At 39.8% G+C, this 17,507-nt stretch overlaps 1 protein-coding gene across 8 annotated transcripts in view; it reads right to left on the minus strand.

The window, feature by feature from the left end:
* BICD1 (BICD cargo adaptor 1) overlaps nt 1–17,507 on the minus strand; it is a 182,211-nt gene that overhangs the window by 71,358 nt on the left and 93,346 nt on the right. For all 8 annotated transcript variants that reach the window (XM_065857295.2, XM_065857261.2, XM_065857268.2 and 5 more), the window contains exon 2: nt 14,553–14,765. In XM_065857295.2, the coding sequence (XP_065713367.2) occupies nt 14,553–14,765 (213 nt within the window). The remainder of the gene's footprint in view (nt 1–14,552; nt 14,766–17,507) is intronic.

Genomic DNA, 17,507 nt, shown 5'->3' on the forward strand with positions numbered 1-17,507 from the left:
ACTAACTTTAAAAATAATTTGACCTTCCAGACCTCAAATGGGAATGATGCTTAGAGCAGCCTCCACTACTTCAAGGCACAAACAAGAGGAGAGTTTTCTTATGAAGTCCAGCATAAAAATCTATTAAACAAAAATGCTCAAATACATGTAAAAAACCTGTTTTTTCAAGTTTCAGTAGTAAGACAAGTTTTGATATTTCAAACATTGTAAGATGCATGATTTTGATAACAGAATTTTGCTGCAGTGGTAGACTGGAAAGAAATAGTCAAGGCTAAATTTCCTTAAGTTACAGCATGTAATAAAGAAGAAATGAGCCTAATTTGGTTTTATTGTCCTGGGCTTGCTTACAGCCCCCCTAAGGAAAAGGTCAGTGCAACATGATATGAAAAACACAATGATAATCCAGTCTTTGTACTTGGTTCTTGATGGAAAGAAAGATTGCCATGATCTTTAATGAAATTATAACAGAGCTGAAAATCTCTAGTAAATTTGCTAACTTTGGAAGCAAGAAGCTTCCCAGCTCTAGTGAACACACAAAATTTTTGCTAACTATCCTGCTTTTCAATAGATTATCATGGCTCTTCGTGCCTCAAGGCACAACGTTACAGAAGCTGCAGCACTGGTTATTATGACCATGCAAAGAATCAATATCTCTGATATTTCTAAGTTCAGCTAAGAACAAAAATATAAACTCTGTTAGGGGAACTTCAGAGTTTCAGTTTGTAGCATGTATTTATTTGGTCTGAAAAGGAAATACAGTTCCCCAAAGTAAATGGGTATAAAACAATGATTAATCCACATGAATACTGCTGAAGCTGCACTGGTAGTTGCTTTACCTTGCCTTTCAGATTGCTGCAGCGTGAAGCCGGGTAATAGTATTCATTGAATTCCTGCAGAGTAGTCCCCAGCTCACCCAGGCAATTACAGCCTGAGTTCAGCAGGAGGCAGGTGGTGTAGTTGCCCTGTGTTAGAGCTGATCATACAAGAAGAGTTTAGTACTATTGATAACATGTTAAAAGGAGGAGGCTTTCCGAACCAAAAACACTAACAGGGTTGTTTCTTACTTCAAGTTTCCAGATCCACATAGGGCTTTTTTCCTTTCCCATGCTCTAAAATTTACACTTTTTAAACTTCAGAATATGCACGATCATTGTTTCTTTACCTTGAAGATGTTAATAGAATTTTAAGCGGACTAACAATATGATAGTATTTTTACACTCTAATAGCAATTTAAGGTTTCGTTTCATTTATAACCTATACAGTGATTTATTTTAAAACAGAGTTATGACTCTGGTTTGTAACTCCATCTCATAACAGATTTGGTAAGAAGAAATTATGTAGTGAGATTGGGAGAAAGATTCATTCATAACTTTCAGAGGGCAAGAAAAGTGGCAATGGAAAATTAATAACTGGCTTTTTAGAAGCATTTGCAAAGAATAAAAACATAAAAACACTGTAAAAATCTAATACATTAAAGCTATTAAGGGACTGGCTTCAAATCATGATCAACATTTACAGAGCATGGATAAACCAAGGTGTATGAAAAGCAGCTGTACCTCTCAGCCTCCAAAACACAAATACTCTGATGATGCTTAAAGATCTGCAATACAATCAACGTCAAAACCACACTAATCACATAAATCTACATCTACAGCTATTTATTACCTGCTTAATTACTTAATGAACAATAAAATGCTTATAAGAATTGCTGCCAAAGCAAGGTGACCATCAAATCTATGAATTGCCTATGAACATGCCTGAAAGTATCATGAATAAGCCTATCCATAGGCTTTCTTAGATGCCTTTTATGCTTCTGCTTCAAAACCTGCTTGGATGTCTTTGTGAACTGTAACCTCTTTTCTGACATCTTACAACAGGGTCTGCCGATCCAACTCTTCTCCCAGATTGATTCTGAAGACATGGACAACAAACCAAGGCCATCCTTTTGCTCTCAGATTTCTGGAGCAAACCAAAGCAGAATCAGTTTATGAAACGCCGTTGCTGACCTGCATAGACCAATATATTCAATTTCTCTAACTAATATATTCTTAGGTACTTGAAAACCAACACTGTACTATACCTATTGGTTAAACATTTTACTTTTTTATTCCCTGCTTTTATCTTCTGTCTTGAGGTCTCTGCACACCTCATTTGAGAGGGGCAGATAGTGACTGCACATGAAACATCCCGTTCTGAGAAGCTGTTTGGGAAAGAATCACTTTCCCTTCTCCACACTGACAAGAATTTTGCCCTTGCCATTTTAATCACATACAGCTACTAAGCACAGAACCAGAACCTGGTATCCTCTCACCGCTGTTGCGTTGCCACTTCCCTTGGGCAAACGAGACATGAGGGAATACGAGCAACAAATTGAAACTACCCTGTTTCATTAGCTAAAACTAACAGTATTGTATTTGCGAACAGTATTGCCTTTGCATCCCATTTTTTGTGAGTAGGTATGAAGGACTGATGGGAAATGGCCCATTTTTAATCCACCTCAGTCTGAAGCTGACACTGTAACGCCACAGCCATTCTTCACGTAGAGTTCACAGCCAGTATCAAAACAGACATCCTGACCGTTTCGCTGAAGTGAAAAGCACATATCTACCACGATGCCTTCAAGGCACATTTGGCTGAAAGAGCCAATGGACTGTGCTTCAGAAGGAGAGACAAGGCTACACAGGCAGAATGAATGAGCAGTGAAGACAAAAATTACATTCCTATCTAGTCCTACCTATCTGACATTTTTTTGGAGCAATAACACCACAGAAGCAGACAGGCTCTGATTACGTATGAGCATCTGCACGTACACGTCTAAAACATTTGCCAGCAAAAGTGCATTTCTCTCAATCCTGAAGCTTAAAAGTGGATTTGACCATCACAATGAAAGGGTGATAACACTGTCTGACCTCTGCCTGACTTGCTGCCCTCCTCCTGGATGCTGACTGGCACTGACTGTTGAGAAAAACTAAAAATAACCAGCTTGTCTCTTGTATTGTAATAAGATGAAAGGGAGAAAAAGAGGTGGCATATTTGAGTTCCTTGCTGCTCTTCACCCTCTTGTCATCTTCCTCTTATAGTTTTCCCCTTGAGAACCAAGTTTGTTGCAGAAAGCACAAGTAGCATAGATGATGGGAGCCAAGAACATATTAATGATTTCAGACCAGTGCCAAACTGGTAATGAGTTTGGGGTTTTGAGGCAGAAAAGGGAACTGAATGAGAGAGCCTACTCCACAGAGAATGGCATACTTAAAGATGGCATCACATTGCTACACAGAGCAGAATTCAGTTTGTAAGTTGTAGTCTGAATGGAGCCCAATGAGAGGATGCTATCACATAGAGCACAAAATATAAACCCCAAAGACACTTTCTTTTTTCATATTTTTCAGGGTTTCATAGGTTTTGATTATACGCGGCTTCTTTCTTTTGATGGTTTTCTTGCCAAGGAAATTTTTTCTAAGTTATCAAAGATATATATATAGATATAGATATATATATATATATATATATATATATGTATTAGATGTGTCATGCTCAGTCTTACTCTGCACCTAACAAATCACCCACTTCTGAGGTCAGGTCACCAGCAATGCTCTGTATCTAAGAGTCTAAGAGCTGGTATCTAAGACATTTCCTTAGGAAAAGGTAAATCCCATTTCCCAAAATCACCTAGTAGGTCCCAGGAGAAACCCTTACAAATAGATCAGTATTGATTAAAGGACAAGAAAAAATACACTGAAAATAAATGTGTTTTTTCAACAAACAAGGGCAGATCTGGAAGCTCAACTACCTTGGCTGGTAATTATAGTCCAGGTGTGATCAGCATGCATGAATTTCCCTCAAGATCTAAGTACTAATCACAGCACCAGAAGAGATAGTTAGGTTTTTCAGTTTGGGTTGGCGAGTCTCATATCTGAATCAATGACTCTTCAGCGCCACCAGTTCTGCACTGAGCAATATCAAAAGTTCAGGAGGAAGCAGGTTAGGAAAACTGGCAGTGATGCATCCATATGCAGAGAACAGGAGAAAGTCAACAACAGAAAGTAAAGTCAGGCAATGCAACAATGCATGTGGAGATCCCCAGGAGGAGAGAAATAAGACTGAAGCGCTTGTGTACTGATGACTGGGAGTAAATCAAGATTGCTACGCTGTAACCCCAACAAGTCCTGAAGGCATAAAACATTCAACAATTGCCAGGCACATTCTAACACTGAATGACTGGGAAGAACTGCATCAGTCTCTCAGAGAGGCTTTAACTCTTTTTTTTTTTTTTTTTCCCCTTTTTCTCTTTTTTAAGTTGGGAACTGCTCAGGATATTAAAATAAATAGATAAATAAAATCAAAGGGAATTCATTGGAACAGGGACAACAAACTTCCATTCTTTGTTTTATATGCTCTATCAGTGCCATGTCACTAAAACTTATGCTCTATTTGCTTATGCACTCAGGCAGTGAGGACTTTCAGCAAAAATTGCTCCTTCTTGTTACGTCTTTATCTGGAAGAGTGCTTAAGCTTTTGGACTTGAACTTCAGAAAGTCTGGCACTCAGGGTATTCTTCCCTTCCCGCTTAATCCCAGGCAAATGAATGAAGTCACAAGGTACACGTCAGTACAGCTCTGGGCTCTTGCTCCTCAGAGTCCCAATCACATTGCAAGGATTCTCTAAAAATTGGCAATGAAGCTAATCCCAGCACTGCCAAAACCCATCTTACTCCACACCACTTGAATAGACAAAAGCCCAAGTTATTCTTAACCAGCAAATTAATACTGAGAAGACTGAGTCAGCACATGCATTTCTTATGAGGGCTTCCTCATTTAGAAACAAAAACAAATTGGCAAAGTTATGCATTTTGTAAAAAGTAAAGACCACACTAAATTAACATTTTCTCAAGTTCAGAGGGTTGCTGGTCCAACATCCAAGTGTCCGCTCACAGGTGTGTGATACCTGAGGAACAGAGATGTTATATGACGATGCTTTCCCTGGCAGCCCTCCCAGCCCCCTGCATCAAGGGGCTGAGGAACTTTCTGAGCTGGTGCTGGGTCTGGATCTTCAGGTATAAGCAGCAGCACTGATGGCCCCATCCTCCATGAAATTTGTCTGGCTCTTCTTTAAATACAGGTATACCTCTGGCTTCCACAAGCTCGCCTCTCAGAACGTTCTCACAGAATGCCTTGTACAGGGTGGTAAATAAAGGGCTTTGAAACGCTACCTCGGCACAAATAAGGGGTCATTATTTCACAGATCTTATGTAAGAACGAGCACTGCCAGATCCTGATTTGATTAATTACTGCCCAGAGATTATGAAGCGCAGCTCAAAGTACACCCTCTTTCATTTTCTATTTGAGGCCATGCAAAGGACCCTTTCTGAAAGAAAGAGCTGGGAAATTGAGTGTTTATAATGGCATTTTGTATTTATGCAACAGTCCCTTGGTTATGCTCCAGTATCCCGCCTGGCCTTTTTTTGACCTCCCTACTGTCCATTGTTTGACTCTGTTATTCACAGCAGAGCTAAACGCCTGAACCTTGCCAAATAAAACGGTGACATGCATGTGTCAGATCACAAGTTTGCATCCTAAGTCATTGTTTCAGGCTCATTAACAGAAAACACAACCAACCAAATCTGTTTTTGGTAGCTTGCAGGTATTATTCAAGGGTGAGAACAACAGAAGCAGCAGCTGACGATTACCCTGAGGAAAAAAAAAAAACACAACAAAATGTATTTATCCTGCACTGTTGACCTTTCTGTTCTACAACAGTTGGTGTATGAGCTTGGAGTATGAGCTTGGAAACAAACATTTTATGAGCAACTATAGGATTTGAGCAATTTAGGATTCTGAACCATATTTCAGGAAATAAAAGGGTGACTCTTACCACAGGTACCTTCGGCTTCACCTGCAAGAGCAAGTGGTTTGTTGGCCAATGCATGAAACAAGAGCTACAAGAAAGTGTTTGGCGGTAACCAAGTAGTAGATGAAGCTGGATGGCAGATTTATAATTAAAGCCTTATCTGTTCATAAGGGCACTCCAAAGCAGTCAAACAGGACAGACCTTGCTGCCTATACTCAAAGCTCATTCTTTGACAGACAGACAGTATCAGGCTACTAGTAAATCTATCCCTTTCACAGCATGAGAAGAGATTTGGTAGGATTACAAGTCATAACTTGCTTTATTTTTCTGTCTCCAAGACATGAAGAAAGCCATTTTGTTTCTTTTCGGAAGTAAAGTTCCGTGAGCAGGGAAAATAAATGCACAGGGCAGAGAAAACCTTTTAATAAGCATTAGCATCTAACTCTACAAAATAACAGCCTCACAAAACCACTGTAAAAACTGCACAAGTATTAGTAATAAATTTTTGTTGGCGAACACCCATGGATGACAACCTCCACAGTTTTGTACCTTCCAGACTGCCTCATGCTGCAAAGCCAGGCTTTACACTTGAGTGTGATCTGCGACTGTGATTTCCCATCCCAGCCAGTGGTGACAACAGTCACCAAACTCATCTGCATACCACCGTCATTGCTTGTTAAGAGAACCTCTGCAGTGGCCTTGTTTTACAGGGATTACACCTTGGTCCACATCAGTGTGAAGTGAGCAGATGGAGGCACTTGTACAAGAAATAGTGTGACTGATATGAACCTAATATGAATAGAAATATGTGTGTAAGTGTCAGAAAGGAAAAAAAAACCAAACACAACAAGGGTTAAAGGCATGGCCTGCTTTGACAGTAAAGAGCAACATTTGCTGTCAATCACTTGAAGACCCACCAGTGGCCTTCACTCACAAACATGAACTGCTGATTTTCCAGACTGTGTCAAGTGGACAGGAACTTGGAGGAAGGAAAGGGTCACTCTCCATCCTGCTCAGCCTAAAGCCCCAGGAGATCCTGCAGCTCTCTCCAGCTTAGATAAGGGCACAGACAAATAGGTGCCTTCACAGGAAAAGCATTAACATCTGACTGCTCACAGAAACTGTTAACGTGTTTTTAAAGAGGTTCAGATAAGACACAAGTATACACTGGAGTTTGATTAGAAGCAGGTCAGCAACACCTAAGGAAATTTCCCATGTTACAGAACATTATGCTATCATAAGATAATTACAATTAAGGTCAACCTGAATACTTTTCCTGAAAGCAGAAGGAAACAATACATTTTTAGCAAACTTTTAAGCCTCTCAAGACAAAAAAAATCCCAACCATTAGCACTATCAGCAAAGTAGGGAGAAAAATTTATGAGGCAACTAGGCACCAGCAAGCTGGAAAATCTCCCTTCAGCAGGCTCTTCTGAAAACAGGAGGGAGAAAAGAAAAACACCTCCCAGTGGGCAAAGTAACAAATTCATCTTCTAAGCCTAATTCAGAGCCAGTTCCAGCCAGTTGAAGGAAACTTCCAAAACAAAGGAACGTAAATATAGTCAATTAGACTATGATAATACTGCCTTTAATTTGATGGGAGTGCTCTCCTGACAAGAGGACCAGTTCTGTCATCTCTCTATCACGCCACGTCTGCGCTTTGTTTCTCAGGCAGCTCTGAGCTCCACAGTCATCTCCAAGGCCTGCTCCGCCATCACATTCCTATAGCTTCTTTTCAAGAAGGAGTGCTTGCATGAAGGTACATGAAGACAAAGACACCATTACTGATGGCCACATAGAATACCTCACCGTATTTCCTTACTCATTCTCCCTCTAGAGGTGAAGCCATTGCTTCAAGTACCAGCATAATACTAGTAAGAAGATAAAGGTATTTACACTGTAGGCTTTATTTAATCAGTGTAAATGCCAAAAGAAACTTCCTTTCTTCAGTACACTGAGTGGGATAAGTCTATTGATGCCTCCACTGGGAAGCACAGGACAACACCACAAGGGAGCAGGCGAGATCATGGAAGGATGCTGCATGCATCATCACACTCAACACTGCAGTCACTTAAATCACTTCACTGTCTAGGATAACCGTCAAAGCACAATCACAGGTTCCTTATTCTATGCATGAAGAAAATTTGACAACTACGAGGAAAAGCAAGCTACTATCGAAGAGAGTTCACTGCTCTCTAAGAGAGCTTTGTCACTGTGGCCAGGCTGCTAAAAGGTGCTTCCTGTAGTACACGGTTCATAGCAATGGTTCCTCTCCCAGACTTATTTTTTCCATCTTTCTTCAACATTGAGTCAGAGGAAGTTACTTCACTTGGTAATCTGGAGCTACCTCCGTCCAAGAGCTCAGTAGCCAAACCACTGGCCACAGGTGATCCAGGTCGAAGACCAAGCTCTCTCTGAGAGATGGAGACAGCCTTTGCTGAGGGCTGTCACCTCACAGATGAGAGACTGGGGTTCTGGTTTATGCTCCAATTAATATTTAAGTACTTATTAAATATTAATTGAAATACGGACTAGAACTAGTTGCCTATTCCCACCTGAGCGGTTTAGCCTTTAGGCTACAGTCATTCTTATGAGCTTGCTCACCCTCACTCTCCCTGACCCACAAAATACTAACTATCCCCCAACAAAGTGGAACGGCTTCATCCAAAGGAATGAGGAGCCTGGCAACTGACTGCTAGGGCACTTTCTTCAGAGGGAGAACTGCATTCATAATCCCTCAGGCAGAGAAGAAATTGGAGATCCAAACCTTGCCACAACTACAAAACCGAAGTGGAAGGACATCAGTAGGTGAGGAGGTCAGCTAGGGAAACATCTCCTTGGAAGATCGCCTTAGCTCCTACAACAGGGCTTGATATCCAGCAACAGTGTAGTAAAAGACTTCAGTCCAAGCCAGAGGTGTTCCTGAATGCATCAGGAAACAGACCTTTATGTGGGCAGAAAGTGTTACAGGCGGAAATGTAGGCATCTAATGACGATAGGAACCTCCAGGAGTAGGTGACAATTTAATGTAGCAAGGATTTCAGTTTTGGACCTAACTACACCCTCCACTAAACAGGAAGCACTACGTACCCAAATCTTGTTAAATAAACCTAGAGTAACAAAATAAGAACCTGAAATTGGTGTGGGTATTAACTAGATATGTGTTCACATTTAAAGTTTATAGGATTTACTCTGAATTGTCAAAAATTAGAAAAATCCCTAACTCTTCAGACTGATAAATTATAATTTCTAAATAGGAAAAAGACAATCAGGAATTTTTTAAGGTGTATTGGGTACAGAGATACCAGTTATTTTTGTTTTTTTGTTTTTTTTAATAAAAGTCAACTTAAAGACAATATCTGTAATTTTTTTTCCATTTCTCATGTATTTTCAGAATGCAGATGTGGCCATATAGCATAAGGTTACACTCTGAAATGGCCATAGCTAGCAGTAAATTTTTTTGTAATGATTCATCCAGCACAAGTGCTCATGCTTTACATCATACATAGGTTCCTCTCAAAAAAAGTCCAGGCTGACACACCCATGTGTTTCCTGATCAGCGTGAAGTACAAGACCATTGTACTGCTGAAGTAAATAAAAGTTTAGCTATTGATTTCAAGGGCAGTGGGTTTGCACAGCTTCATCCGAGATTTTTTTTTTCCACCTGGTTTCAGTACATAATGCCTCACCAATTTGTATTCTTCTCCCCACCCACTTTTCCACTGCCCTCATTCCTGCTTTTGGCCTCTGAAAGCCCAGGTGTGTGCTGTTGCCATGGGCCATTAACACTGCCATCACATAAACCTCCCTGTTCATCTGTTATCTCCTGGACTGCAGGTACCCAGGTGTTGAATTCTTTCTGCAATCCCAGCAGCTGCTGCAGTGATATTTAATAGCACAGACTATAAGTTTTAACCCTTTGCTTCCTGATGTTCTTATGTTATTCCTCCTCCTATTTACTAGTAGTCTTGGAAAAAAAACTGACTCATACCCGCAACTTCTTCAGACACAGAAGCATCCATCTACCCACCTCACACAAATCCTGCTCCTGGTGTCATAACACCCACACAACTCAAACTGTACCATCATGTTTAATCTCCGTTTTCTACAGTTTCACCTGCGTCTCCTCTTTACTTCATGCTCTTTCCCCTCCAGTTGCCCTCTGCTTGAAGTCAGATGCCCAGCTCCAAGGCACTCAGCCTCCTCATGAAGGAGGAATATGATCTCATCACAAGAACCTTCTGCTCCAACTTCTGAGCTGGGTCACTTGTGCTTGCATAATCACCTCTGTATAGTTATCAACTTCTCAAGGTAGTGATTTAATCTTCTTTATCCAAAGTTCTTACAGTTACCATAAGGAAAGATTTTTCGGTGGCACAAATGGAAAAAAGTCACTCATCTCCTGACTGTAAGAAAACAGTGTTTTTAAATAGGAAAAAACAAACACCAGAGAATTAAAAAATTATTTTAGAAAAACATATTTAAAAAAAATAGTATTTATTTAACATTTGTAATAAAGGCAGGCAATTCATACATGGCCAGAAAAGGTTTAATGAGCTAATAAGCATACTGATCTCTCCACACACAGAGGCCATCTACCATAAACTGCATAATGCATAACATACAGAATTTGTAAATCTGGTGTTTGACTGCTAAAAATGATCTCTCTGGCCTCAGTTTTAAAATCAGTGCATTTTTTTGTTCAGATTCCAGCAGTTTTAAGACCCTCCAAATAACCTTCTACATGCCCTTTCTGAGGTCTTGGTGAGAGAAATGAATGAAAAGTGCTGCCTACTTTCCAAAATGTATCTTTTATTTAGTTAGGTGATGGTTAATACTATTCCTATCCAAAACTCTAGGGATTTTATTACATAAAAAAATAATGCTGCTGGTGTTTTTCTCTTTTGATCATTTTATCATGAATCTAGAAAGAAATCTGTCTACAGAGATTCTAGGTTTATCATTCAGCATCAGGGTGAAACAAATGCTCAAGTTTCTCAAAAAATACATCTTTTTCTAGTGATGAGCATTGAAATCAGGTTTTTTTGCTTTCCCAGATTGAGATGCATAATCTCCAGAGACCGAAGCCTAATATATTCCCTTTTATAACAAGAGGGATCCAGGTCAAGCTGCCCTAAAGACATCAGCTGTGACCATATGGCAGATACTTGCAAAAAGACATGAATTTTTAAACTCTGGTGCTATGGAATTCCCAAGATTCCTAGAAGCCATCGGCATTCATGTGAGTGTATTTTGAAGGTTCACTAAATGCTCATATACATTTATATGACTATGGATTTCTGTGCAAATTCAGAAAGCAGAACATATTCAGAAAGAATTCCCATGACAGACTAGAGAGCAAAGCAGCACCAACTGTGCTATTTAGGGATATAGTACCAATAACATGGGTCACTTTTTGAAAACCTAGCTCTCAGTCTTCAGTATCACAAGAGACTGAGCACATGGATAAAGTACCATAAATTTCTGTCATCTATGCAAAAAATGCAATTTCCAGAACCACAAAGCAGTTTTTCAAACCTTTTATGCCACGTCTGAAGGTGAAAGGAGTGATTATTTTTGGTTTAGGTTATGAGATGTTTCAGTAAGGTTTAAATAAGAACTATAAAGTATATTCTCTTCAGGGTAATAGGGGGTGGGCAGGGAGGGGAAGAGGCAGGATACAGCCAGGTGGCTTACATCCATAATCTATCTTTACACCACTCTGTATAGTTGCTCACATGAAGACCATCCTTTTTTCTTCCATTTTTTTCCTCTAATTAGATCGCCGTATATACTGGCTAAAGAGACAAATTACTTTCTCAATGTAACGATCTACCTGTGGCAGCTTCTAATGACTGTCTTCACCTCAAAATGTACCCGACATTTCATTTTTTTCCCCCACCTTAGTGCTTGTCAAGATTTGGAGTAAGTTAAGCCTGCCTTTTCCCATTAGAAGTACCCAAACCAAGAGAAGCAGACAAAATCCATAAACACAGGAGAAGGACATGCCATTTCTGCAGGCATTTGGACATTGCAGCCTTAGGATTTATGTGTTTGGACCAAGGTTTACTGAGCTGTACAAGGGTGAGACTCCTTTGAGCACAAGGTGAAATAAGGGTGTAATTCAGTGTGACAAGACTCCTAAGACCCTGAGGTAGGTGTCAATCACTCTCTATCTCTTATTATATTCAAGTAATTAATCATAATAGTGTGTAGTGTAAGCTTGGTAATGAACTGACTGCACTAATTCCATTTATGTTTAAATACATTGATTGAAATGCCACAAAAAGTTCAACATAGTCAAGGACTTTACATTCAGGGTCCAACTTCATCTTAATAACAACAATCAGTTTATCAGCCTTATTTTTATTCAAGTAAATTATTTTCTTGCATTTTAATTAACTACTAGGGCTTGTTTCTTTTTAGCATTAGAACAGAAAATAATTGCAGCTGGTCTCACAGTAGGGGTTGCTATTATCTCCAAAGAAATGAGGACAATCAATATTCTAGGGAGGACAGGTACTGAAACTGCCTCTTGAATAACTTATAGATCAATAATCATGACAGAAAATGGAAGAGAGATTTGCATTTGAAGGAATTCCAGGGAGACCCCAGAGGAAGGAATCAAGTACAAAGATGTACTTCTTTCTAACTCTGTTCTTTGTTTGTGACTGAGCTCCAGGCCATCAGGACCTGTGAGATTTAACCTAATGGTTAGGTGTTTGCAGCTGATTGCCTGCTACCAAGAAGACTGTAGGATATGATTTTAGGATGAGTAGATATAAACTTGATTTTTTTTTAACCCCTGCAGCAGAAATTACAATCACATATTTTAATTGGAACTTGTGAGTAAACAGCATATATTTACTTCTTACTGAAACCTGATTTGTATTGTATTAGGGGCAAGTCCAGTGCAACCATTAGGTAAGAACATTCAATGGGAGTAAAGGACCTACTCCCAGGGAGACACTTGTCCCAGGAGTTCCTATAGGTTAAAAGGATGTCATTCCACTAAGCTACGGAAAACATTATAATCTTGGTTAATTTGTAAAATTCACACGAAAGAATCACTTTCCATGATCACTTAGGAAAGATCTCTTCTAGCAGTTGGACACTGGGGAGAGCCCCTACATCCAATCATTCCTGGAGAAAGCAGGAAGATGTAGAGGTCCTGTCAAGTGCTGCATTCCCCTGCATGTACTTGCCCTGCTTAGAAAACTGAATTTATAGAAGTTTGTAAGAGAAACAGTAAGATCAGTATGAATGAGGTATGAATGTGTGTGTGAAACCACTAGAACAGGGGTGTCAAACTCCTTTTCACTGGGGACCACATCAGCCTTGCGGTTGCCTTCAAAGGGTCAAATGTAATTTTAGGACTGTATAAATGTAGGAGTGGTTACATTTATACAGCACTAGAAGAAATGGCAGAAAGATAAAAGAAAAGTGTGCATTGAAGGCACCTTGATGAAACTGCCATCAAGATCATAGCAAACTCACGTGCAACTTCTCAGACACCCAGATTGCAAAAGCAGCCTTCATCCAGGAAAGGAGACTACAGCGCAACAAATAGATCAGTAGTGATGGACAGGGACCCACAGCAGTGAGACAGGCCAAAGAGAGGAAATATTTTTATAAATGTCAGCTCTTTAGGGGCACAAAAGGCACACCCAAAATGAGCACATGGTCACAAATCTATAGGGAATCCAGGACAGGTGATGAGGACTTGACAGTATTCCTTATCCTCCATTTCACCATAATTAATGCTGGCCAGAGTCTCAGAAAGTGAACTAGAGCCAATTCGCCAGTAAAGCTGAAGGCAACAGCCACCTTCCTCCTGTGCATAGTCTTGTGTCAAGCTTTGCTACATAATTTGTACAAACTAACTATCAACACAGAAAGAATAAACTAGTAAAATTATATCAGTCCTCCAGTAACTGGGATATAGAAACAATAGGAAACAAAAAAAAAAAAAACCACCATTCTGTTTTAAGTTCCAGATTTCAAGGGAAAAAAAAAAAGAGACAACTTATATAAATATTACTAAATTATTCACTGAAATTAATGAATAACCATTGTGTCCCATAAAGCAAATAACTTCATTTGGCTTCCTTACTGTTACCCATCTTGTAAACATGAGCATGCATTTAAATTTTGCTCTACAGTAGAAGAAAACTGGTGAATGCTTTAATTCTAGCCCATCACAGAATCATAGAATCATTTCAGTTGGAAGAGACCCTCAGGATCATCAAGTCCAACCATAACCTAACTCTAGCACTAAACCGTGTCCCTAAGAACCTCGTCTCCAGACCTTTTAAACACTCAGAATACCTGAGAAATTATGTGAATGTTGAGAAGGAGAGGAATTGCATGAATATCATAAGTATGCAGGAAATGTGTTTATGTAAAATTCACTTATATGCAGGGGCTATAAAATGCAATGCAAAATGCTAAGAGTACTTGGGAATTTATAGCTTCCTGAATTACATTTTATTGTATTTATAGGGGTTTTTCTTGTTTAAAAATAATTTTTAAAGCGGCACTTTTTCCCTTTCAAAATTATAGTTCACTGAGCCAGGTGGTTTCTGGGATGACAGACTGGTAGATAAGCATTTTTACTTCTTGTGGTATTTTCATGACTCAGAGCCATGCCATCCATGATTCTCCCAGAAAATTCAGCCTCCTGTTCCCTGCAAACCCCCATTTACCTCTTTCAAGTCTTGGACAATAGCAGTGAGTCTCTCATTCTCTGCCTGGACATTGGTAACCACGGCCCTGCTCTGCTTCAGCTCATTCTGCATCTCCAAAATCTTCCCGAGGTAATAAGCTTCTTTTGATGCAGACTCCTGGAGGAGAGTCTCTTCACGTGTTTCCCCATCTTCAGCCACTTTGCGGTGAATCGAGAAGGACTGTCCAAACGCCTGCGAGAGGAAAACAGCACACAGAATAAAACTAATGAAACCCTAGAAAAATCATCAACAATAATGAGCAGCTGCATAGCCAGCAGGAATGAAATAGATCTGTGAGTTCCAAACTCTGACCTAATAAATACTGCCTTAGCAGCTTCCCAGCAGCTGAGGGCCACCATTTAGCTGAAATGAAGCATCTTGAAGCTGTTCTCATTTGCAGTATGGATTTATGGCCCCTATCCAGGCGACCTCCACTGAGATCAAGATGGTGCTCTGCTAACTAGCCACTAATTAGCACCAGTGTTTAACTCTGCTGCATGAGGGTCAGCTGATAATCTGTCAATTCCTTTCTTCGTTAGTTCTGCAAAACCAATGTGTGGTTTGTTTTGTTCTAAAGAGCATAAATAGCTGACAAACCCTTCTAAATTCCTTTCTATTTTCAACATTGTCTTATTATAGGAGCTGACTTAATGGTATGGAAAAAAAAATTCCTATAACTTGAAAGAAAAAATAAATGGTCTGAGTACAAAGTAGTGGCCACTGATAAACAAAACACAGAGTTTGACAGCCCCTCCATTTCATTTGTACTCAGCGTTTTCTGTTTCTGATGTAAAGAAGCAATATTTAAGTATTAAAGAAGTTTCTAAATATATAGCTAATTTTCAGTGATTCTCTTCCTCTTTTCTTGTTACTGGCTTAGAGGGGTCAGTTTCATAAAGCGATATTTCTCAGTGACAATTTCTGATGGTATTTTGGACAACTCTGAAGCAACCTGGAAGAAAGCAAAGTACAAGCCATGATAGTAGAGGCGATGGAGATACCATTTAACTAGCAAAGACAGAGGAGAAAAAACCTGCAATAATATCATGACATAAAAAAATGTAATAGCACAAAAGAATATATAAATAAAACTAAAATTAAAATAGTAATAAAATAATAAAAGAAAAGCAAAATCTGTTTTGTTTGTATTACCTTTAATAAGAAACATATGGTTGAAAATGAAATGGCCTAATTATGGCAAAAGCCAAATGAAGGCATCTAATGTTAAGAATATTTAGCCTAGCATAGGCAAGAGCTCTCTCATATAACTTAATTCAAAGAGAATATGTTTGAAATAGCATGATTTTTTTCACCCAGTATGAGAGAGATGTAAGTCATGGTCATATATATTCTTTCGGTGGGAAATTATCCCCAAAAGCCTAATACCTACCTATTCCTATGAAACCACAAAGCAGAGTATACATCCGCACCCACGGTAACCAATGGCCTCCTTTGCCTTCCTATCAACAAGAACTACTTGCCAAATTAAATCCATTGTTTTATTGCTGCTATGTATAGCCTTTCAGAACACATTCTAAGTTTTACTGGCACTAGGACTGAAGCAGCCCCCTAGAAACTTCAAAGCAAAACCCTGTTCAAAAACTTTTTATCTTTTAAGTCTACTTCACTTAGAGAATCCTGTGAACTCAGCATTAAAGGATTCTAAAAATATTCAATAATGTATTAACCCAGCTGTCTTCTCAAAAGACTGCAAGTTACTGAAATAGCAAGCATCAGCAACTTGCCAAATAGGGTTTTCCAAATAACAAGAAATTCAATTTAACGAAACTGCTCAGCACTGAATCAGTCACTGTATCTATGAATCTAAGAAGACTGTTTCAGCAACACTGCCAATATCTTACTCTACATACTTAAGTTTGATGGCCCACTGTTCCTAACTTGAGACTGAGCAAAAGGCATCACTCTAATTAAGACCCTACAAGTAAAATATTAAGGCCACATGTCCAGAGGAAAAATCAAAACACAGCAGAACAGCAGGTAGGACCGACAGGGCTGGAGAAGCTCATGATGAAATGGGAGCTGGAACCCTATCAGAGCACTATAGTTAAAGCACTATGGATAAATACTAGTACACTGTGATGATGGCCTTCCAGGTTCATGCTACATTTTCCTCAAATGTAGTGTGAAAGTGCATTTTAGCATGTGTGATAATCATCCTAAAGCTGCACTAGGAGAGGTTCAGACTGGACATTAGGAAACATTTCTTTACCAAGGGGGTGGTCAAACACTTGGAAAAGGCTTCCTAGAGAGGAAGTCGATGCCTCAAGCCTGTCAGTGTTTAAAAGACATTTAGACAATGCCCTAAATAACATGCTGTAGCTTTTTGTCAGCCCTGAATTGGTCAGGCGGTTGGACTAGATGGTGATCCTGCCCCTCTGCTCTGGTGAAACCCCACCTGGAGTTCTGCATCCAGCTCTGGAGCCCTCAGTACAGGAAAGAAATGGGCCTGGTTGAGAGAGGCCAGAGGAGGCTATCAAGATCATCAGAGGACTGAAACAGCTCTGCTGTGAGGACAGGCTGAGAGAGCTGGGGTTGTTCAGCCTGGAGGAGAGAAGGCTCCGGGGAGACCTTATTGTGGCCTTTTAGTACTTAAAAGGAGCCTATAAGAAAGATGGAGACAGCTTATTTATCAGGGCCTGTTGTGATGGGACAAGGGGTAATGGTTTTATACTAAAAGAGGGGAGATTCAGGCTAGACATGAGGAAGGCATTTTTTACAACGAGGGTGGTGAAACCTGGCCCAGGTTGCCCAGAGAGGTGGTGGATGCCCCATCCCTGGAGACATTCAAGGCTGGGCTGGACGGGGCTCTGACCAACCTGGTCTAGTTGAAGATGTCCCTACTCATGGCAGGGGGTTGGACTGGATGACCTTTAAAGTCCCCTTCCAACTCAAATTATTCTATAATTCTATGAT

This window comes from Patagioenas fasciata, chromosome 1 (genome assembly GCF_037038585.1).
Source record: "Patagioenas fasciata isolate bPatFas1 chromosome 1, bPatFas1.hap1, whole genome shotgun sequence".
Classification (NCBI taxonomy): domain Eukaryota; kingdom Metazoa; phylum Chordata; class Aves; order Columbiformes; family Columbidae; genus Patagioenas; species Patagioenas fasciata.